We start from the raw sequence: 22,923 nt of genomic DNA on the forward strand, positions 1-22,923 counted from the left end.
TTGGCTTGCAGGGCTGAACCCAGTGTCATGGTGTGCTTGTGAGAGCCCGGTGGAGTCTGTGGGTGTCATGCTGCCGTCCTTGATGTGTTAATCCTGGTGTTTCCCCGCAGTTCTTCTTTGATGTTTATGCTCAGGCTTCCTTATCTCGTTTGTGGTCTCACCGTCGGGAGCGTCTGCCCGTCTCCAGGGCTCGTCTGTTCTCCCGATTCAGCATCTCCCAGTCTTACTGAGCATCTGGACCTTCCCGATGACTCTCTCATTCTCCACTCACACCAAACGTTTTACAGGGCGTTCCAGGCAAAATGTTGCAGAGTATCTAGAAGACACGAGTTAGTTTGCAATGCCGACCTTGTCTAATGCTGAGAAACAGGATGACACAAAAGAATACGGCTCTCCTAAGCCCATCGGTGTCCATGGCACGTGCACTCGTATACCCATACTAAAACGCTACAGCGGTGCCGAGAAAACGCCAGTGATGTTTAGCGGGTCTAGTGGATTGGCAGCAGTTTTCTTCCCCCTTGAATCTTTAGCGCTGGAGTCACGATACTGAGCGGCCTGGCCCAGCACGAGGGATGTGAAATGGGCCTGCCAGAGCCGGCGGGTGCAGGTGGGAGCCTTTCCCAGGTGGCTGTGTGGCCAGGGAAGTGTGTCTCACGCGGCTCTACCACGCCTCCTGCGAGGCCCCGGGCGTGGGCAGAGAGCGTCACGTCCTGGGGAGTCACCTGCCTCCCTGCTTGTGCGCGATGTGGGCATCCGGGCGTGGGCAGAGAGCGTCACGTCCTGGGGAGTCACCTACCTCCCTGCTTGTGCGCGATGTGGGCATCCGGGCGTGGGCAGAGAGCGTCACGTCCTGGGGAGTCACCTGCCTCCCTGCTTGTGCGCGATGTGGGCATCCGGGCGTGCTGCCAGGGAACCCTCCAGACCACTCCCCGCTGCCAGGGCGTCTCTGGGACGGTCTATTTTAACTCCGGGGTGGGAATGTTGGGGAAGTCCTGCTGCTGGGCTTGGGGGCGCTGGGTGCTGGTGGGAGCCGCCGCATGCAAGACACCCCGCCTGAGCCAGGACCTGTGTTGCCTCCCTTTCCCCTCGCAGGTGTGCAAAGGCGCCCCTCAGCACGAGGAGATCTGTCTGGGCCTCTTCACCCTGGTCCTCACGGAGCCCACTCAGGCCCAGAAGGTAAGGGACGAGCCGGCCTCGGGATGGCACTGCGCTGGCCACACGAGGCCTTTCTCACCATGGCTGTGGTTACTCGGCTCTCACTGTTTGTGCGGCACAAGCCTCGGTCTCTGTCGCCGCCGGGGGTGCTAATGTGGTCGTAGCAAGGCGTGGAGTCTGGGTAGCTCCTGGGTTCCTGGCTGGTGGGGGAGGGTGGGTTCTGAAATTCAAGGACGGGCCCTGGGGAAGGCTGTGACCTCATCTCTCTGCTCTTGCAGAGTGGAGATGTTTGCTGGCCGGCCGCGTGGCTTTGCACACAGCAGAGGTCTCCAACCTTTTTACACCCAAGATCACTTTTTAAATGACAGACCAAGCCAAGATCTACCGCCCCGCCCCTTCCTTGAAGCCCCGCCCTCTCTATTCTCCCCCTCTCCATCACTTGCTATCCCCAATCCTTATTCTGCTGCTTATTATTATTTTTTTTTATTCTTCTGTAGGAAGAGGTTTTTCCAACATTGGCCTGTCTACACTGGACCAAATGTCACCAAAAAACCCCTTCTTTTGGAAGCCACCTTATTCCTCGTGGAAAGAGGAATATAGGGGTGACCAAAAGAGCCTGTTTGCTCTTCCACTAAAAAAGCAGAAGAACAAACACAACCCTGGATGCAGAAGAGTTTTTCTGGGATATCTCCAGAATCCTGAAAAACTCCTGCAGTCTAGCCGGACCCCCGCTGGGTTGAGACAGGATGTGTAGTCTCTGCGGTGGGAATGAGGGATTTGGGTGTGGGAAGGGGTGAGAGGTGCAAGCTCTGGGAGGATATCTGGATGGAGGAGGAGGTGGAGAAGGGGACACTGGCTCGGGGAGGGGGCTCCAGGCTGGGCAGTGTTGGGATACTAAGCAAGCCACAGGCTTGCAGATATGAGGGTGCAGGAATTTGGGTTGGGGTCTGTGAGGGGCTGAAGGCAGGAGGTTCCAGTGTTTGATAGGCTCAGATCTAGGGTCTGGGGAAGGGGGAGTGCAGGAGTGGTTGTGGCCAGATGGGGGCTTGGCCCCAATTGGGGGTTTGTTGGCCAGGCTTCATTTTTAAATAGAATACTATGTTAAACAGAAAAAGTTTCCCTGCCATTCTCATAAATAAAGACAATGCAGAATCTGCCCTGAGTCAGGGGTCACTGACCCATAGAAAAGTCATTTGGGAGCAGGGGACACAGTACTGGGGAGGAGTGCTGGTGGGTTCTGGGGCAGGGAACAGGGTGCCAGTGGGGGCAGGGGAGAGGGGGCAGGGTGCCAGGACAGGTTTCTGTAGTAGGGGACAGGGTGCCAGAAGGAACTGGTTTCTGAAGGGGGGGCAGGGTGCCGGGGGGCAGGTTTCTGCAGGGGGGCAAGGGAGAGGGAACGGGGGGCCAGGAGGGCGGGGAACAAGTTTGGGGCAGAGGAGAGGGAACAAGGTTGGGGGCAGGGAGTTCCCTACACCAGCCACGGAGGGAAGCCTCCGACCCGCGCTCCCTCCGGACTGACCGCAGGGCAGCCGGGCTGGAGGGAAGAAAAGCGGCTGCCCGGCCAGCTGGCCATGGTGCTCAGCCAGGGTGCACCAAGCTCCACGTGGGCAGGCGCAGAGGGGAAGCCACCCAATCGGCTGGAGCACGGTTCAGCCTCCTCTGGGCTGAACCCCACAGCCAGCAGGCCAGGCAGCTTCTCCTCTGTGCCAGTCCACATGGAGCGTGGTGCACCCTGGCTGAGCGCCATGGCCAGCTGGCTGGGAAGCTGCTTCTCTTCCCTCCAGCCCGGCTGCCCTGCGCTCAGCCCAGGGAGGCTGTGCCTAGCTCCAGCTGTGAAAGCCACAGTCAGCTGGCTGGGGTGTTTCAGCCCTCCCGACCTCCCAGCTCCCACCATTCCTCGCAGCTACTCACCTGTGGTGTTGCTCAGTGAGTAGCTGCTCCTCGAATGAGGAAATCTAATGTAAATGTACTGCACAGGCGCGCAGTTCAGAGAGGGCTCAAGAGCTACTCTTAGAGCCCCTGAGATCTACCGGCTCACGATCTACTGGTTGGTGACCACGGGGCTAAGGCAAAGCGGTGGGAGCAGCCCGGCTCTCCAGTGTGCCAGCTGGATTTCACGTTGCATACTCTGGCATGAGGCTTGCTGGGCCCTGGGCAGCAGGGGTTCCTGCGCACCAGGGATGCGCTCCGGGGCTGCAGTCGAGCACGTCCTTCCCTGTGGAGGCCGCGACTGCGCGGCGGGTAGAGGGTTTGGAGCAGGGATTCGCCCCGCTCCACACGTGCGGGAAAGCGCCCTCCAAGTGCTTGAGGCTTCCAATTGCCGAGGGCTCCTCAGCAGGCGTAGCCAAGCCCAGGACGGTCAGCGGCGCTGCCAGACCCGCCGTCTGAAAAGCTAACCCTGGGCTTCTCGACCACGCAGCCGTGGCACTAGCCACTGAGCCACGCTGTCTGTCTGCTGCGCCTGCCTGGGCGCTGTCGGCGGGGTCTGGAGGCCGCTGAGGAGCAGGCGACCAGGCTAGGCTGGGCACTCCCGTTGCCGACAGAGCCCGAGCCTGGCTCCTGGCTGCGTGCGGGGGAGAGGCCGCAAGCGTGGGCAGGGGAGCAGTGCGGGGGTGATCAGAGACCCGCTGGGAGCGCTGGTTGCTTATTAGTGCAGTGGGCTGCCTGCCGGCTGATTGGCTGGCCAGGGAAAGATGCTCTTCTGGTGAACCCAGTCAATCATCCCCTCTTCTGTCACTTCTTTGGAAGCCTGGGCTGCCTTGGAGACATGCAGCGCGGGAGCCAACGCTGCACGTTTGCTTTCAACGTGGGCCTCTCGCCTGCCAGTGGCTCCGCCGGGTCCCGCTGTACCGCTGGTCTGCATTGCTGGCTGCTTGGGGAGGGGCCGTGGGCTCGGACACAGCGCTCAGCGCTTTCTTCCTGAGCCGTGCCATTCTCCACACCGCGCGGGGGCCAGCGGGGGCGGGCGTGTGAGGGGGCGGGTCCCCGCTGCCCTGTCCGAGGAGCCTGGGGTGATCCGTGCGAGGGATGGAATCGTGGGGTCGGTTAACCAACAAGCACCCGCTTTCCAGTGAACGCTCTCGACTACACCCCACAGCCCCCACCCTGCAATTACACGTTCTAGTCGGCTCCCTCCAGCCCCAGCAACTGCCCCCGCTGCTGTAGGAGCCATGCCCGGCTCTCCCCGCTGCCGTGTGCGTGCCGGCACGGCGGAGGTGCAGCGCTGACCCTTCTCGCTTCAGCGCGTCGTCGACAGAATTCTTGTTGACTTTGCGATTGACGAGTGACGTGCTTCTTAACGGCCCCAGTACGAGGTGGGGAGACCGTGGCCGAAGGCGGCTGCACTTGCGGCTCCCCGCGCTTGAAGCCAGCCCTCTGCCTCCCACTGCTGGCGTGGGAGGGAGCGGAGTGGCCACCCGCACTTTCTGATTAAGCAGAAAGCCCTTCCCAGCCTGTTGCGGCTCAGCGGAGGGATGCAATCGCCGCCTTGCCCCCGCGCTGGGAGAGGTGGACGTGGCCAGCTGGGAGCCGGGAGGCTCCTCGGTTCACACATCCAAGTGACAGCGGCTGGTCCCTACGAAGCTGCCTCCTCCGCCTGCGCCCTTGGCTTTAATTAACCTCCTGCCCTGGGCTGCATGGCAAGCAGCGCCCTCTCCCGAGTCCCCGTGGCTGCTTCCAGGCACCTTCCCGCGGAGCTCCCGCTTTTGGGGGGGGCTCTTCTGCAGGGCCTGGTTCCTTGGTTTAAACAGCACCCCCGCCAGGCTGCCCCCTGCCGGCGCCGCGGCTCAGGCCCACCGGTAGCAGGTGTGAGACGATGGGTCGCTTTTCCCCTTTGAGACTGATCCGGAGACTCCGGTTCCCCCCTCCCCCCGCCGTATGGGTGCGGTACGTTCCCTCCCCTTCACTCCCAGTCCCACGGGCAGGAGGGGCAAGCCAGGTGCCCCGTCTGCCTGGGGCAGTGAGGCTGCGTGGCCGGGCCCTTGTGCTTGCTGTGCCCCAAACCGCTTTCCTTCCCCCCCCAAACCTTTGGGACCCGCGGGGGGTGAGAAGCTGAAACCCGACTGGCCCTGTTCACCGGGGGACCAAAATACCCAACCCTCCGGCAGCCCCTTCGGAGTCCCTGTACTACCTGCTCCCCCGCTCCGGCCTGTCAGCAACAGGCTGTCTGCCTGCCGGAGAGCCTGGAACCCGGTGGGGCTTGGGCTCCAGGGTGTTGAGACAGCCCTGCAAAAGCTCCCTCCGGGAGAGTTTCCGGCGGGCTGGCTCCCTGGGCGCTGCCGGGGGAGCGGGGAGCTGTGGTGGGGAGCAGTAGCTCTTTGGAGTCGGCAGGTTCTAGTCCTGGAACTCAGCAAGTTTCATTTTCCAGAGCAATTCTTTGCCGACTAGCGTCCTGCTCGGGGTGGCTGGGCATGCAGCTTCCTTGGATCACTAAGTGGACGTGCTGGGGGTGACGTGCAGCCAGGCCTCACCCCGCTGGCACAGCTCCCAGGAGGGGAGAAGCTGTTACTGGCTGAGCAGGCAAAGCGCTAGAGGGACCAGGCGGGCGGGGTGATGGCCGGGGACCCCTGCGGCTGCCCAGGAAAGCTACCGACAGCCGGCCGTGGAGCTTGCGAGCACTGCTGAGGGTGGAGACGGAACGGCCTGCGAGGGGAAATGGCAGGGGCCGGAGCCAGTGGGGCCAGGACACAGAGATCTGCCCCAGGAGGGGGGTCGACTCTGGCTGAGGCCTGGGGGAAGAGGGAGCAGCCCGCTCACCTGAGGCTGGTGGAGCAGCAGGGAGCTGAGGCCGGGGTATAGTCCGGGACCAGCCGCGTCCGTCCCTGCTCCGCGGGCCTGGCAGGAGCCGTGGGGGTGTCAGGGAAGCGGTGGAGGCGGCTGCTGGCGTTGGGAGCTGGAGGCCGCGGCGAGCTGCGCGTGGCTCCTGTTGGCGGAAGCTGCTGTAGCCTTTCAGCCTGATGAAAGGCCCCGCGGAGCCGCCGCCTGGCGCGGGCGTGTTTTATCCCGCCAGGTGCTGCCTGGCGGGGAGCCCGATCACAGGGCTGGTGCAGGGCCCCGCTCTCCGGCACGGCCTGACATTTAACAGCACCAATTAACATTCACGTCCACGACTCAGCAAACTGCTTCCTAATCACCCCACCCCCGCCACATGGAGGGGGGGCAGCCTGCTCTGACACCTTGGCTGCTTGCGGGTGGGAAGGCCCTTCCTTCGCCCAGAACGTGGGGCCCAAGGGTCTGGGTTCCACTGGGACCTGCCGTCGGGGTCGCGTGAGAGCCCAGGGCAGGGTGGGCGGCCTTGCTTGGCTCGCCGGGGGGGGGGACACAGCATCCCTGGTCAGCCAGAGCCTTGTGCTCTGCGTGCGAGACCCTGGCCGGGGCGGCGTTTGCCGTGGCTGGTGTGCGAGCGCCGGGGGCGGGCCCTGTGTTTCGCTAGCCCAGACGGCCACAGGCGCACGGGGAGGGGCCGAGCGCTAAATAGGTCTCAGCCTGAACTCCCCTTTCCTGTGTGGGCGGGGGCGGAATTGGGGTGCGCTGCTTTGGGCCCCAGGGCTGTTGATCCAGCCCCTTTCCCCGCTGTCAGGAGAATGGGACTAGCCCAGGCACCCGATTAAGGGTGCAGGCCTGGGGGAGCACGGGGCTGAGCAGGGCCGAGAGCTTGTGGGGGCAGTGGCCAGACCAGGCCTGAGGGGAAGGGAGTCTGGCTGCCCTCCCTGGGGATCCAGCGTAGTCACCCCTCTGCCAGCTTCCCCCGCGGGTGCTTCCCTTCTGTACCGATTCCCAAGGGGGCTACTGAGCATTTGGAGCCTGGGGCAGGAGCCTTCTGCGGCCGTCAGTTCCTGGGGCTGCTCATCCGGGGTCCTGTTGTCTCTGCAGAGTTACCGGGACCTGGCCTTGGTGAGCCGCGACGGCATGAACATCGTCCTCAGCAAGATCAACCAGATTCTCATGGAGAAGTACTTGAAGCTGCAGGACGTCTGCCGGACGCAGGTGAGGGGGCCGCCTCGGAGCGGAGCCTGACAGCAGGGAGGGGGCTGCAGCCCGAGGGGACGGGGACCCCGCGCCCGGGGGGTGCCGATGCAGCAAGGGGACGTGGAGGAGAGAGCAGCATCCGTCTCCGCCCACCCCACGCGGCTGCTGACTCCCTCTGAGATGCCACCTGCTGCCCCTGGGGTAGGGCTGGGCTGGACCTGCGCTGCGGGGGCGGAGTGGGGCGTGGCAGCCAAGTCCCCTCTCACGCTGGCCCTGCCCTGCTCTAGCTGGTGTGGCTGCTGCGGGAGCTGGTGAAGAGCGGCGTGCTCGGGGCGGATGGCGTCTGCATGACCTTCATGAAGCAGATCGCAGGTGAGGCCGCCCTGGCTCGGTTCCTGCAGCAGGAGAGACCGGCCCCCGTCCTGCCGCCCTGCCCCACGGCCCCGCCCTGCAGCAGGAGATACCGGCCCCCGGCCCACGGTGCTGCCCCACAGCCCCGCCCCACGGCCCGGCCCCACCCCGCAGCAGGAGAGACCGGCCCCCGTCCCGCCGCCCTGCCCCACGGCCCCGCCCCATGGCCCGGCCCCGCCCCGCAGCAGGAGAGACCGGCCCCCGCCCCGCAGCCCCGCCCCATGGCCCCCCCGCCCCGCAGCCGCGGCCCCCGCCCCGCAGCCGCGGCCCCATGGCCCCGCCCCACAGCAGGAGAGACCGGCCCCCGTCCCGCCACGCTGCCCCACGGCCCCGCCCCGCAGCAGGAGAGACCGGCCCCTGCCCCGTGGCCCCGCCCCGCAGCAGGAGATACCGGCCCCCGGCCCACGGTGCTGCCCCACAGCCCCGCCCCACGGCCCGGCCCCGCCCCGCAGCAGGAGAGACCGGCCCCCGCCCCGCAGCCACGGCCCCGCCCCGCGGCCCTGCCCCATGGCCCCGCCCCACAGCAGGAGAGACCGGCCCCCGTCCCGCCACGCTGCCCCACGGCCCCGCCCTGCAGCAGGAGAGACCGGCCCCTGCCCCGTGGCCCCGCCCCGCAGCAGGAGGCTGGCATCCCCAAGGCAGCTGGAGCCCGTGGCCGCCGTGCTCGGGGCCTGAGTGTGGCTCGGAGCTTTGCCCAAGCCAAGGCGGCTCTGGGCTTGCCGTGGAGGCAGCTGGCGCCCGGCTCTCAGAGCCTCGCTCGGTGGGAGTGGCGCGTTTCGGCGACTGGCTGAACCTGGCCCCGGCCCTGGGCGGGGCTATGGGGCGACTGGAACCGGTGGGATTGCTGTCTAGGCCCCGGCATCCTCCCTGGGAGGGTTCCCCTCGGGTTGGGCCAGCGAGCAGTGTGAGGTTAGGCCGCTCAGTGGCCCTGCAGCCTCTGGAACAGGCAGTGGGGCTGTGGATTCCTCAGCGCATCAGCGTCTTCCCTGAGCCCGGCCTAGCCCCAGCTCTGCCGTGTGGGCGGCTGAGGAGCAGCCGGACTCGCCTGCGCAGGGCCTGACGTGGGGTGGTAACTCCTTAGCTCCCCCGGGTTCTTGGTGTAGAGAGCCCCTGGGCCGCCCCGAGCAGTCTCCTGGCACCTACGTCCATGGAGCAGGAACTCGCGTCTCGTCATAAAACTTGACATTTAATTGTTATTGCCAACATGGGACGTGGGGCCGCCCCGGGGAGATGGAACCCCCCCTCCATAGCCAGGACGTCTGGGAAAAGCCGGGTTGGCAGGGCGGATGCTGAGCGAACCAGCCACCCCCCTCCTCCCCGATGGGCACGGTACCAGCCGTGGTGTCGTTCAGCAACCCCTGGCGATGCTGCCCCGAGGCTCCCTGTGCAGGGCCCCATTCCACACGGGTGCTGCTGTTTGTGCTGCCATGGTGGGTGTGAGCGCAGTGGCGTGCGGGGTGCCTCGCACGTCTGGATTTCCAAATGCCTGAGTCCAGCCCCGACAGCCACGGGCTGCAGCTTCATGCTGGTCACTTGCTGGCAGCCTTGCTGAGAGGGGATGTGGAGATAGCTGGGGAAAATGTCAGGGAGACAGGGGCAGTTGGTAGGAAGGACTTTCCCTCACAGGTCGTGGAAAACTGATAAGGGAAGCTAAGGGACACGAGGAGAAATCTGTGGCCTCTGAGTTAAGGACCATACGGAGTTCTTGAAATCTATTCGGACCCAAAGAATCCCCGTCACGGTGTTGCTGTTTTCCTAGATGGAGTGGTAGATTATCAGTAATAATCCGGACGAGGCAGACGTGATCAGGAAATATTCCTGTTCTGAGTAGGGAAGAAGTGAGCGAGACTTGCCCTGTGTGGTACTGCTGCTCTTGCCAGTCTGTTAACGCCTCTGGCTGGTAGTAGCCAGAAGCCACTAGTTAGGCATTTTTAAATCCGCACGTGAGGTAACTGCACCCAGGAGCTTGGAGAGAGCAGGCCAAGGAGCTTGCTGGACTGTTAACGTTGATTTTCAATTGGGCTTGGCCCGTTGGGGGGGCTCCAGAAGTCGGGAAGAAAGCAAACGTTATGGCACTTTGAAAGGCTGGCGAATGGGGAGAGCCAGCTAATTACAGGCTTCGCAGCCTGACCTCGGCCTCAGAGCAGCGGACACACGACGGCGGGGCTCAGCAAAGGGCAGACAACCGGCCTGGGAGAAGAGACTTGACGCGCTGAGGCTGCGTAGGTCCCCGAAGGGCAGGCTGGGGGGCACTTCGGTCGAGAAGTGCCCGTGGGAGGGGCCCGTTAATGGGAGGACGCTGAACCATGGCTGGCGGCTGGAAAGGGGAGCCAGACATGTGCAGACCGGACTGAAGCATAAATGTTTTCTCAGGGAGGGTGACTGACCGTTGGGCCATGCTGCCGCGTGTGTGGCGGGTTCTCCAGCGTGTTTCAGAAAGCTCTGCTCCAGGGATCGTCTGGGGAAGCCCCTAGCCCCGTTAGCTAGGAAGTGGGCTGCTCACCGGGCTCTTCCAGCCTAGGGAGCCAGAGGCGGCTTGGCAGTCCTGTTGGGGCCCTGGCTGAGGGGCTGAGCGCTTTGCCGGCCTTCGTTTGGCTCTGGGTTTTCTCACCCTGAGAAGTGACTTGCCCAAGTTCGTGAGGCGACTCGGTGGCAGAGCTGGGAATAGAAGCCAGTGACCTAGGCCCCTGCTCCACTCACTGCACTACAGCTGTGATCTGCCGACTGCATTCTCCAAAGTGTCTGCTCTCTCCTCCACCTCTCCCCTGAATCCCACATCTCTTCCGCTCGGGCTCTGCCAGGAAGGTCGCTGCAGAGTGCGTGGCCCTGGGACGGACCGTTCTAGGAACATCAGCCCCCACGACGGAAAACGAGGGTGGTCCCCGGCGTGTTCCTGGGAACACGCTGCACCCGTGCCTGGAAGCAGCCAGGTGCCTCGGCGGCGGGTGGGATGGGCCCGATGTGCAGCTTGCCTCTGGACGGGGAGGGGATCGCTAATTGTCGCGCCGGGGCTGAGCCGGGGCTGGCGGGAATGGAACGGACACCCCAGACGATTACGTCGAGCCGCGTGAGTAGTGTTCTGCTCCCTGTCGTGCCCTTGCAGGTGGGGACGTGACGGCGAAGAACATCTGGCTGGCAGAGAACGTCCTTGAGATACTGACTGAGCAAAGGTACGGCGCAGCGAGGGCGCAGGCTGGCCTGCCGCGAGGGGAGCAGGAGAGCTCCCTGCGTGCGCGGGGCGGGGCGGGGCGGCGCACTGGGGATCTGGTCAAAGCATAATGTGGCTTTGTCTTGTGTCCATGGCAGGGCGTGGGCCTTGCTCTCCTACCACGGCAGCCAGCGTGTGCCCTGGTGGGGCGCCTCGCGGGGGCTCCTTGGCCCAGCTGGCCGTCAGCTCTTGTGCAGTTAGTAAGGGAGCTGGCGGAGCCGTGCGGGGCCAGCCCATCCCCTCGTCGGCTTGGAGTCCTGTGCCTGGCGGGTCACAGGAAGCTGATATCCCAGAATGCTCCTGGCCGGTTGCGCTGCCCGGACGCCTCCCCCTGACACAATGGGGCAGAACAGCCAGCACTTCCGAGAAACCTTTTCCTGCTGACCTTCCCGAGCCGCGCTGGAGGGTGTTCCTCTTCCCGGAGAGCCTGAGCTCCGTGCGCTTCCTCCCGCTCGGCCGGGGCTGCAGCCTGCTGTGGCTTGTGGTGGATGGGCTGTGGGGTGGCTGGGGCCCTTGTGGGCAGAGCGGTGGCTAAGGGAGGTCAGGCAGCCTGGGTGGGAGGGCAGCCCACAGGGTTACAGTGCCTGCTGGCCTGGCGAGCCACCTTTTCCTGGCCTGCCCCGCAGTGCCCCCTAGTGCCTCTGCGCTGGAGCTGTGCTGGCACTGGCCGCCCAGGCTGCGAGGTTGGCTGTGGCCTGGAGAACAGCTGGGAGTTCTCAGTCCGCATGTTTGTTGCCCTAATGGGGGATTTCCCTCCTGCTGATGCACCCCCATTGCAGCCGTGCATTCTCGCGTCCCTCCGCAGCTGCGCCCCCGTCCCGCTGCTCCGGTGTGGGCCCCGGCCAGTCCCTGTCCCAGGCCCGGCTGCTGCTCCGCTCCTGGGCGCCTCTTGCCAGATGATGTTGTGGTTTTGCTCATGAACAAATGACTCAAATGTTTTCCGAGGAAAAAGCAAACTCTCCCCTGCGATTCAAAGCCGCCTTTGGCCGGGATCTGCGGACGCCAGCCCAGCGCATTAAATCACGGAGGAGAGGAGCTTGTCGGGGCCACGAGGCGAGGCTAAGCCCCGGGTGGCGGCCTGGCTCGCTTTTCCAGAGCGCGCCCTGCAGCCGATTGGAGCGCCTGAGCTCTGGGGAGCGAGCCCGCAGGGAGCCGCCTGCAGAGCCTGGCTGGGATTTATGGCCTTGGATTATGGGGAAGCCAAGACTTTAATTAAACAGTGCATGGGAAGATCAGATTGTGCTGCCGAGTGTCGGCTGCGTGGTTTAATTAAACGAGCCGCTCCGGAGCGGGGGCGGGCTTGGAGAGGAGGCTCGTTCGCCCGCTAGCGCTAATGGCCAAGCCATTGCTGCTGCCTTGGAAGGGTTTGGAAAAGCTCAGGTGCTCTGCCGGCCGCGTCCTGCCCCTCCTGACGGCGGTTTGCTGCTTGTGAGCATCGGGGGGCGAGGGGAGGGACCGGACCTGTCAGCCTGCGAGGGTTCATTCCCTCACGCATCCAGGCCCTGCCCAGCTGGAACCTCAGCCCCGCTGCCAGGCTAGCGCTGGGGCCGGGCGCAGCCGGCCTGGGAGAGCAGAGCTTGGCACTGCTTCCTGGGCACTGCCCCCCCTCCTCCTCCCAGTGATCTAGGGCAGCTGACTCGTTTGCCATGGAGCCATTGTCTGTCAGTCACGCTAACGGCCCCAGCTCTGGCCTCTTCCCAGTGGCTGGCAGCAGCTCACGGCTGGGCAGCGTCCCTGCCAGCAGGCTTGGCAGCGGGCCGGGGCCGGGGCCGGCGGGCTGCAACGGCAGGAAGGTGGCGCTTTGGCACCCGGAGCCCGTGACCGTGTTTCAGGGAGCAAAGGTCGATCCTGAAACCCCTCTGGAGCCGGGGGGGGTGCTGGGGCAGCGCCCAGGCAGGGTGGCCAAAGGCACGAGCTAGATGGGCCGTAAGCCCTAGTCAGCTGCTGGCCTGGCTCCTCAGAAGGCAAGTGCTGCTGGAAACAGCCCAGGCCGGGCTGGCCCCGTGTGCGCATCCTTCTGCTTGTGACACTGGGCGCTGGCAGCAGAGGCCTGTGTGCTCTGCCGGTGCCGCCGCCGCCTCTGGGGCAGGGCTGGTCCCTGGGTGTGTGGCCCAGACGGCTAAAGCCCTTCAAACGTGCAGATCCCACGGGCGTCGGGTCGGCATGCTCCGCCCTGTGGGGCCCCCCCGCCCGTGGTCCTTGAGGCAGCTCGCTCCGCCCTGTGTCCCCCCCTCCAGTGGGTGGCGCGCTGCTCTGTCTCCCTCCCCCCCGCCCATGGGCATTGGGGCAGCTCGCTCCGCCCTGTGTCCCCCCCCTCCCGTGGGTGGCGCGCTGCTCTGTCTCCCTCCCCCCCGCCCATGGGCATTGGGGCAGCGAGCTTTGCCCTGTGGGGCGCCCCCCCGGGGTGTGCTCGACGGCTCACTTTTGTGGCTCTAGAAGCAGCTGTGGAGACAGTCTGTGTCCAGCCCCTCTGCCTGGTGCCCACTCTGCAGCCTTGTGCAGCTCCCCAGCGGCAGCCGCTTCGGCCCTTCTCCAGCACCCTGCTTCTTGCTCGGCCGTCTCGCCGCCTCCCGTTTCCCTAAGCTCTCCCCTTCTCTTCCTTCTCTCAGCCCGGTGCGGTGGGCCTGGGGCTTGTGCGCTGGTGTCCCTCGGTGCCGGGCGAGACCGGCTGGGCACTGAACATGGCACTGGTCTCTGGACCCGCCCTGGTTCCCCTTATCACTGCAGACTGCTACCCTGCGGGCTGTCACGGGTGCGGGCCTTGACACGGGCACAGGAAACTCCCTCCCTGAGAGCTGGCAGGAGCCGCCGGGGAGGCAGCACTGGGTGGGTGAGGGCATGGGCGAAGGGGGCAGCGTGATGGGGCCAGGAGCAGGAGGAGGGACAGATGCTCTGCCCCTAGCCTGTGGCTGTCTGAGCGTCGGGCAGTGCCACGCGGGGAGAAACGCCCGGTGGCTTGCCAAAGGCTGGCTGTGCTCAGTCCCTCGGTGGGCACGCAGCCGGCTCTGCTGCGGGTCCGAAGCCGGCATCCCTGCGCGGCGAGTGCTTCCTCGGCCAGGCTCCCGCTGGGGGTCCGAAGCCGGCATCCCTGCGCGGCGAGTGCTTCCTCGGCCAGGCTCCCGCTGGGGGTCCGAAGCCGGCATCCCTGCGCGGCGAGTGCTTCCTCGGCCAGGCTCCCGCTGGGGGTCCAAAGCCGGCATCCCTGCGCGGCGAGTGCTTCCTCGGCCAGGCTCCCGCTGGGGGTCCAAAGCCGGCATCCCTGCGCGGCGAGTGCTCCCTCGGCCAGGCTCCCGCTGGGGGTCCAAAGCCGGCATCCCTGCGCGGCGAGTGCTTCCTCGGCCAGGCTCCCGCTGGGGGTCCAAAGCCGGCATCCCTGCGCGGCGAGTGCTCCCTCGGCCAGGCTCCCGCTGGGGGTCCAAAGCCGGCAGCCCTGCGCGGCGAGTGCTTCCTCGGCCAGGCTCCCGCTGGGGGTCCAAAGCCGGCAGCCCTGCGCGGCGAGTGCTTCCTCGGCCAGGCTCCCGCTGGGGCTCGTGGGAGCCGGATTTGACAGGCCCGGGCCATTGGCAGCTATCAGTGGGAGGTGCCCAGCCCTTGCCACGGCCTGGGCACGCCGCGCATCCTGCTCCCCTCAGGGCAGGCATGGTGTGGGGTCAGGACCGGTGTGAGCCAGCGGGAGCCGCTTCCTCCCATGTCTCGCAGGGTTAGTGCCAGCGGCGCGGGGGCTTGGCTGGAGGGGAGTGGTGCTGGCTCACGGGGCTGCCCCTGCCTGTCCCCAGAGAGTGGGTCGTGAAGAGCAGTATCCTGATCGCCATGGCGGTGTACACCTACCTGCGGCTCATCGTGGACCATCACGGCACCTCGCAGCTCCAGGCCCTGCGCCAGAAGGAGGTGGACTTCTGCATCTCCCTGCTCCGGGAGCGGGTGAGCCAGCCCGGGGCGCGTGGGGGCGAGGGAAGACCTGTGTGTGGTCCTGCTGGGACCCGAGCTCTGCCTGTCGGGTACAGCCGGGGCAGTGGCTGGGGAGCAGGGCGTGGCACCCGCAGCTGCTCTGAACTGGGGGCCGTGGGCTCTGCGCCCGGCCGGCCTTGCTTGGACCCTGCCCGTTGGTTGGTGTGCTCGGGACAGCTGGCTTGTGGGGCTAGTCCTTTGGGGGCTTTGTCCCATGCCGGGCCCGGTCCCTGCCCCCTGCTCCAGCAGCAGCTCCAGCGCATCACGGCCCCGCGTCCTCCGACCGTAAGAGCACGCTCGATGGGCACGCAGCCGGCGGCGGGGGGCTCGGTGGCCCGCTCTAGAAGCCACAGGCCCCGCAGCTTGGCACAGGAGGCTGGGGGACTCGGGGGTCCACAGTGCTGCTGGCGCGCAGGGCTCTCCGCAGCAGGTCGGGGTCAGCCTGCTGCCCCTTCGCCGGAGCCTTCAGCATCAGACCCTGAGCTGCAGAGCCTGTCGCTGCGGTGGAGATAAATCCCGAGATTTACGGCCCCCTTGTTCATCTGAGAGCCAGTGGCCTTCCCGCCTGCCAGCCGGCCTCCTCAGAACCTGCCCGCGCGGCGAGGGTGTTGTGCAGAGTGACTCACGCGGAGCCGCTCCCCGGGAAGAACTGAGTGTTCCCGGCCCCCTCCCCGGAGCCGGCAAACAATCCAGCATCTCTCCTCTCCTTGCCCAAGTTCATGGACTGCTTCATGATTGGCCGGGACCTGGTGCGGCTGCTGCAGAACGTTGCCAGGATACCGGAGTTTGAGCAGCTCTGGAAGGACGTTATCCACAATCCGCAGGCACTGAGCGCCCAGTTCACAGGTAGGCGGCACCCGGCGGGCGGCTCGGCGGCCTCGCCCGGGCCCCCAGAGCCGGCACGCACCTCTGGGCTGCACGGAGCCAGGCACAGCCCACCGCAGCGGGGCATGGCCGGCAGTCCGGGATGGAAAAGTCCCGTTACGTGGTGAACAGCGTTTACCTGGTGAGCCAGTTGGGGGGGGGGTCCAGCCCCCGCTGGCGTACCGGAGCCGGTAACCCTGGCCCGTTGACCATTCACGTCCCCGCAGGGAGAGCGGGCCGTGGGCTGCAGAGCGCTGCGGGAGAGTCCCCGGCGCAGGAGCTGGATATCCTGGTTCCCGCCCGCAGATCCCTCGTGCTTGGGGCGCGGCGAAGCTGGAGCAGCTGTGATGGCCCAGTGTGCGCTCCGGCGCGAGGATCCCCCGCCCCGCCCCCCTTACAGGCCGTTCATGAGTCCGGCTCCGGCAGAGCCCCTCCGGGTCATTCTTGAGCCCGGTTGCACTGCCCTGCCTGCTGCCTCCTTGGCCGGGGGGCGAAGGAGCTGGGGTGCGCCGGAGCCTGTGCCCACGTGGCTTTCCTAGGCCCGGATGTGCCGCCAGGGCCTGGCGCCGTGTGGGCTCTGTGCTGTCGTCCAGGCAGCTTTCCTCGTGTAGGGGAGGCAGGCAGGCACCCGGCAAGCAGGGGCACTGCTGGGTTCGGCTCCCTTTGCCGAGAGCCCCACGGAACGGCTGAGCTCGGCAGGCCCCCAGGAAGGCCCGTGGGGAGCGAGGGCAGCGGTGGCTGCTGGGGGTCTCCCCCTGGCGAGCGGGGCCTGAGCTTGCTGGGCCTTAGCCTGTCTACATCGCCCTCTGCGGCCTGCAGCCCTGGAAGGAGCCTGTGGGAGGCAGCCGCCCTGGCGCCTGGCCCTGGGGGCGTGTTAATGGCACTTGAAAGAGCCCTTCTCACCCAGCCCTCGCTGAGCCTCTGCCGGGGCTGGGGACCCCTGCCGCTCCTGTTGCCCTGGCTGTGGGGGCTGGGACAGGTCCTGCCCTGCGCGCTCGTCCAGCCTTAGAGCGTAGCCTGGCCCCCGCCAGGGCTCCCGGCTGCACGCTGGGCCCACTGCGCTCGAGCCCTCGTGCTGCAGCCCCCAGTGGGCAGCTGGTTCCATTTCTGTCCCTTCCCCAGACCCCACAGCTGGTGCCTCACGCGGCCAGGCCGGAAGGTCCCCCCGGATCTTGCTCCCGCAGTCTGCCTGTGCGGAGTGGGGTTGTGCGGTGCCGTGAGCCCGGCCCAGGCGCCTGCCGGGCCGCAATTCCCCCAGCGACCGGCCGCACGCCAGCCAGCCAGCACTCGGCTCTGCCTGTCCGCCGCCCGGACGCGGGCGGGATTTCGGGGGCCGTAGACCTGGTGTAGGAACGCCAGCGGAGCTGTACGTCTGTCCCGTCCCGCCGCGGCTGCTGGCGTCCCCGCTTCCCTTTCTCAGGCCTTGCCTGGCCTCCCGGCGCACAGGCGGCTTCATCACCGCCGATGCTCGCTCTCCTGCAGCCAAGCCAGAGAGGGGCTGGGCCCCGAGGCAGCCCCGCTGGCCAGGCCACCTGTGGGTGGGGGCCACACTCACAGCGCACGGCTGGCGGAGAATGCCCTGGGGCTGCCCTGGGCGCCTCGCTGCGGTGGGGGCTGGGCTGAGACCGTGCTCGTGAGCGGGGCCGAGGGTGGGACGTCGGGAGGGAGCTAGCCTGCCCCAGCCCAGACCGGCCTCGGGCGGGATCCCAGCTCTGGGGGCAGCATGGCTAGTGGTTAGCGCAGGCGCCTCAGCGGCTCTCCGTCTCTTCCGGAAGCCTGGCGCCCGTGCAGGCAGGAGGGTCAGGGGACGCGGGACTGACCTCTGAGCCTTTCCTCTTCCCAGGTGTCCTGCAGCTCCTCCAGCTGAGAACTTCGCGCAAGTTCCTGGCCTGCCGCCTCACCCCGGACATGGAGACCAAGCTGCTCTTCATGACGTCCCGGGTACCCGCTTTGCTCCTCCCGCGGGGCCCAGAGGGCGCAATGGGGCGGGGGGCTCCTGAGCTCTAGCGGGGGGCAGCCTGTCCCCTCCGCCCTCCTCCAGTGCTGAGCGGGGACAGCCGGGGGTGGGGCCTTCCCCCGTCGGTGGCTCTGGACACACAGGCCTCTGGCAATCCCCAGAGCTGTGCCAGGGCTTTGTGCCTCGGCCCTGGCGGTCTCCCCTCGGCCGGGGGACGGGCCTGAGAGTGAGATTGGCCTGGTCTGGGTTTGACCGTGGCCGGTCGCCAGGGGCTTGCTGAGCCGGCCCCGCTGGGATCAGCAGAGCGGGGGAAGTGCCCCCGTGGCAGGAGAGCCGTGGCCCAGCTGATGTGCTCATCGACCGCCCCAGGGATCTGGACTCGCTCTCGTTGACTCCCTGCAGCTGCTCTGGGTTCACACTAGTGTCCCCAAGAACAGGAGTTGGGCCAGTGCTGAGAGGGGGGCTTCCCGCGGAGTGTTTGCTGGGGCTGGGTGGGTTAGTGGCTTTTCCTGGGCCAGCCCTGTGGTGCTGGGGAGGAGCGCCCGGGCGTCTGCGCAGCTGGGGATCTCTGCCACGGGAGGGCATGGAAGCTGGAGTCGGGCGTGCTCTCCCCTCTAGCCGTGTGCCCGGAGGGAGGGAAGGCCGGCCGGAGCTGAGCGGCGAGCCCGAGGCGCTGTGCAAAGGCCGGCGTTGGGCTGCGGAGCTCTGCTCCAGAGGGGGCGCCGCGGTTTCTCTGCGGGCGAGCCGAGCTCTGCCATGCCGGAGGGGCAGGGCCGGTGCCGGGAGCAGCCTTTGTGTGTGCAGGCAGCAGGGCGGGCTCGCTCCTCGCGCGGCGGCCGCTTGCTGGGGGAGGAAATGAACCTTGGAGGGCCGAGGGCCGGGCCTGGTCCCAGCGGGCACGGGGAGCTGGGGTCTGTCCAGGCGGCTGAGAGCTGGTTCTCAGGGACTGGGGGGTGGCTGTGGCAGTGAGTCGCTGCAGCCCCTGGCGCCGGGGGCTCCGTGGCCCAGCCTGTCTCTCCCCTGCCCCGCCAGGTGCGCTTCGGCCAGCAGAAGCGGTACCAGGACTGGTTCCAGCGGCAGTACCTGTCCACCCCCGACAGCCAGTCCCTGCGCTGCGACCTCATCCGCTACATCTGCGGCGTGGTGCATCCCTCCAACGAGGTGCTGAGCTCCGACATCCTCCCCCGCTGGGCCATCATCGGCTGGCTGCTCACCACCTGCACGGTACGCCCCCGCGTGGCTCCTCCCCAGCCCCCGCGTGGGGCTGACGCAGCCTTGGCCCCCGCCGGGCCTGCCAGCGCACACCTCGCTCGGAGGAGCAGTTCACCCATCGGGGCCATCTGCGGGGGCCTGGCTGGGGCTGAGCGTGGGGTGGGAGCCGGAGCGAGGAGGCCTGGGATTCCGGATCCCGGTTGTGCCACGGAACCGCCATGCGCCATCGGCGAGTCGCCCGCTCTGCCCTGCTCGTGCGTCGGGGCTCTGCCTGTGGCCCAGCGGGGGCGTGAGCCCTCCCTTGCCTCCGCCGCTGGCTGTTCACGTAAACCCAGCATGGGCCAGGGGCTGCCGGACGGAGGGGAGACGGAGGCCTGGGAACCCGGGAGCTGTGGGGGCGGCCTTGCTGCGGAGCCGCGGCGAGGGGCAGGCTTCAGGAGCGCCTCGCAGCCCGTCGGGTGCAGCTGGGCTTGCCGGCGGGAGTGGGGCTCTCCTGGCGCTGGCTGAAGGCGGCTGTAGAGCAGGCAGGTGCCTGCAGGATTCCCGGAGACCCCAGGCCTGACCTGCAGCGTCGGGACGGAACAGCCGCCCTGGCCCCCGGCCCGTGTAGCAGCTGCCGACGGAGCCAGTCACCTCCAGTGCTTCCCAGGCCTGACCCCTCCCGCCCGTAGGCCTGCTGGGACCCCCGCGCCCAGCCGGCGGCGTTCAGAGCCGGGCCCGAGGCTGGCTCTGCCCCCTTCCGCTCAACCACGGCCCGGGCGGGGGGACGCTGCTGCCGTCCTGATCTCAGGGTTCTCTCCCCCAGTCCAACGTCGCTGCCTCCAACGCCAAGCTGGCCTTGTTCTACGACTGGCTCTTCTTCAGCCCCGAGAAGGACAACATCATGAACATCGGTACCGTGCGCCCCGCGCCCGTGTGTTCTCAGCCCCCTCCTGGAGCGCCAGGCAGCCCCGGGGGTCCCATCCCCAGTGCGGTGGGAAGGCTGGCTCCCCAGTGTGTGGCCCAGGCCCCTGGAGCCAGGAGGTGACAGCGCAGATAGCGCCTGAAGCCTGGTCTCTCGGCTGGGGCTTGGCAGGCGCTCCCCTAGGCTCTGTGGCTGGGCTGGAGCGCGGGGGCCTGGCCGACCCCACTGCCGCCCAGCCCAGCCCCTGGGTGGGGGCTCAGGGCACTGATGGGCCCCTTCCCTGGGCCTGGCTAGGCCCAAAGCCCCCGCTGTGGGGTGGGCCGCGAGGGGTACGGAGCCCCGTCTGCCGGCGTCTCCCAGCGGTGTGAGGCGGTGGGTGACCAGGCCTCTGCTCCTGCTTTCCAGAGCCGGCCATTCTGGTGATGAATCACTCCATGAAGCCGCACCCTGCCATCACGGCCACGCTGCTGGACTTCATGTGCCGGGTGAGCTGCACCCACAGCCCCGGGAGCTTAACGCGCTCAGGCCGGGTTCCCCCGGGACACTGGGGCGGGGCGGCCTGGGAAGCTCTGTGGGCAGCGGGTTGCTGCTTGGCCCTCGCAGCAGGTGGCAAAGGAGAGCGGCGGGGGAGGGTGGGCGGGCTGGAGGGCTCGGTCCAGAGACCCTCGGAGCGGCCGTTCTCTCCGGTCCCCGCGGCGGGAGGTTCCCTGATGCGCCCGGGCGCTGTCGCGGTTCCCAGGGCTCCCCGAGGGCCGTGGCCGCGCTGTGAGCTGGCGCTGCCGATCGCTGCCTTAGCGCGGGCCAGCGGGTCTGCGTTTCGCCCTGGGCGTGCGGCTCCCGGCAGCAGGGCGCCGGCACTAACGGTTTTCTCCTCCCCTCGCAGATCATCCCCAACTTCTACCCGCCCCTGGAGGCGCACGTCCGGCAAGGCGTGTCCAACTCCCTCACCCACATCGTGGAGAAGCGGGTCCTGGCGTAAGCAGGCTCTGGGGTCGCGCTGTCGCCCTGGCCCAGCCCAAGCGCCTGGCGGCTCGTGCGGGGCCGGGGATTTGTCCTGCCTGGGAGCGAGGGGCCTGAGAGCCTCCGCTCAGCCCAGGGCTGCCTTGGATGAGCTCCCGCTTCTCTGGGGAGCACGAGTGTCAGAGCCTCCCAGTCTGGGGATCTCTGCTCCCGTCCCTGGGCGCGGCGCGGACAGCCACGGCTCCTCGGGGCGGGTGGGGCTCTCCTGCTGCCAGGCTGCCGGGTTCCAGCTGCTGCCTACGGCCGGAAAGGGGCATCCTGGCCGCAGCTCCCGCGGCAGAGTGGTCCGTGGTTTGAGGCCTCCCTGGGGGAGTGAGCCTGGAGCCTGGGCCGTGGCTCCTCTGCTGCGCCCCAGCAGCCAGCTTGCTGGCTCTGAGGGGGGCGGGCGGAGCTCAGTGCCAGGGCTGGCTGCTGCTAAGGGCCTTGCCGGGGGAGGGGAGCAGCCTGGAGCAGTGGGGGCCGTTCCCCGGGCTGGTCTCTTGGCTCCTGCCCTAAGTGGGGCCGTGGGGCCGCAGCCAGGCAGAAGTAGGGACCCTGGCACCGTCCCTCCCGTCCCCCGGGGGCGGATGGGGGTGGCCAGCAGCACATGCCCCTGGGATTGGGTTTTGGATCCCCCTGGCCCAGCCTGGCTGTGCTGGGCAGCATGGCTCACGTGCCGGGGCTCGCTCCTGGGCCCAGCACCTCACACCTGAGCGTGTCCCGGTGCCGGGTGCCCTGCGCCCCAGAAGCAGGGTGTGGGCGAAGTGCCGGGGCCGACCCATCCGTCTGCGCTCAGGCCTGGCCTGGCTCCGGGGCTGCCGCAGGGCCTGGAGCTCCTGCTTTGGGCTCCTTGGGGTCTGGGCGGGAAATGCATCTTGGCTTGGCTGTCTCCCCTCCCCACGCAGGCCCCTGGCCCCCCTGTTTGACAACCCCAAGCTGGACAAGGAGCTGCGTGCCATGCTGAGGGAGAAATTCCCCGAGTTCTGCAGCTCGCCCTCCCCGCCCATGGAAGGTAGAGAGCAGGGCCCTACTGGGGGGGGGGCAGCGGTGGGTCCCGCGGGGGGTGGGGGGGGGGTCACTGCCTTGCGGCTCGCCCCTCTTGCTGCTGCAGCCCCCTGCAGACTGGCTGCTCTCCGGTGTCTGGCTGGAGCCTCCCGGCCAGGCATCTAGGAGCAGACACCACTTTCCAGAGGTGCTGCTCCCCCATGGGGCCCTTGGTGTTGGCGCCGCGCCCCGGGCTCCTCTCCCGCGAGCTGCGCGTGACGATGCCCCGCCCACAGAGCCCCTCGCGGCGAGTCAGTGACCCGACGCCCAAAATGCAGCGTCTGCCCCGTGTCCTGCTGCGGAGGCTCTGCCTGGCACCTCCTGGGCACTGCCGGCCAGGCCTGGGCGCGAGGTGCCGGCTCCTACAAAACATCCGTGCCCTGCCCGGGTCCTGGAAGTGGGGCTGCGGGTCGGGCGCGCCCTGGGGGAGCGTGGCCGGGGGCTCTGCCCCGCTGCGGGTGGCCAGGCCCCCCCGGCCCACACTGATGGCTCGGCCCTTCACTTCCGCAGTCAAAATCGAGGAGCCAGTTTCCATGGAGATGGAGAATCACATGTCGGACAAGGATGACAGTTGCTATGACAACGCCGAGGCGGCCTTCAGTGACGATGAAGAGGACTTGAATAGCAAAGGTGAGGAGGCCGTGGGCCGCCAGTCCCGCCTCCCAGGGCTGCCACGTCCCCCCTCGCCTCCCTTCCCGCCGAGCCGGGCTCCCAGGGCCACGTGCTCCCAAGCGGCACGTGGGCAGAGCTGCCCCTCGGGTGGGGGCCGGGGCGGGGGAGCTGCCGCCTGGGCTCCTGCAGGCTCCGTTCTCGGGGCTTAGCCTCCCCGGGGGCCCCCAGCCCCTGGATACGCCCTGCTGATCTGACTGGCTCTGGAGCCTCCCCTTGAAATGGGGCCCAGGGTAGGCTGAGCCGTGGGGCGCTGCTGTCTGGGACCCCAGAGGCCTGGGCCTGGACTCTCCCTCCAGGGCTCGCCCACTCCCTGGGGATCTGGCCCTGGGCCATAGGGCTGGCCGGTCTGGAGGCCTGACGTGCTGTTCTCGGATGCTGCCTGGCTGCCACTGGCGGAACGGCTCTGAGTCTCCGGCGCTCTGGCGATGAGGGAGTAAAACGGGGCGGCCCGGCCGGCGAAGCAGCGGGCTGCGCGTGGCAGCGCTGTCCAGGTGCCGCAGGCTGGTGCCCTGCAGGGCGCTGGGCGGGCTGGCAGCTTGCTCGGGTGGGGAGACCCTCCCAGCTGGCAGCGCTCCGTCTCTG

The 22,923-nt window shown here is 67.5% G+C and overlaps 1 protein-coding gene across 3 annotated transcripts in view; it reads left to right on the forward strand.

Annotated features, from left to right (window-relative positions):
• The window catches only part of INTS3 (integrator complex subunit 3), a 53,616-nt gene that overhangs the window by 12,837 nt on the left and 17,856 nt on the right, over positions 1–22,923 (forward strand). For 2 of the 3 annotated variants that reach the window (XM_089772686.1, XM_089772685.1), the window contains exons 3-15: positions 1,093–1,176; positions 7,027–7,140; positions 7,410–7,494; positions 10,637–10,703; positions 14,518–14,662; positions 15,406–15,535; positions 17,397–17,494; positions 18,543–18,734; positions 19,513–19,615; positions 20,032–20,111; positions 20,510–20,601; positions 21,531–21,637; positions 22,180–22,299. In XM_089772686.1, coding sequence (XP_089628812.1) covers positions 1,093–1,176; positions 7,027–7,140; positions 7,410–7,494; positions 10,637–10,703; positions 14,518–14,662; positions 15,406–15,535; positions 17,397–17,494; positions 18,543–18,734; positions 19,513–19,615; positions 20,032–20,111; positions 20,510–20,601; positions 21,531–21,637; positions 22,180–22,299 — 1,417 coding nt within the window. The remainder of the gene's footprint in view (positions 1–1,092; positions 1,177–7,026; positions 7,141–7,409; positions 7,495–10,636; positions 10,704–14,517; positions 14,663–15,405; positions 15,536–17,396; positions 17,495–18,542; positions 18,735–19,512; positions 19,616–20,031; positions 20,112–20,509; positions 20,602–21,530; positions 21,638–22,179; positions 22,300–22,923) is intronic. The other variant, XM_075907783.2, reaches the window with a different exon arrangement.

This window comes from Pelodiscus sinensis, chromosome 22 (genome assembly GCF_052426305.1).
Source record: "Pelodiscus sinensis isolate ZL-2025 chromosome 22, ASM5242630v1, whole genome shotgun sequence".
Lineage (NCBI taxonomy): Eukaryota > Metazoa > Chordata > Testudines > Trionychidae > Pelodiscus > Pelodiscus sinensis.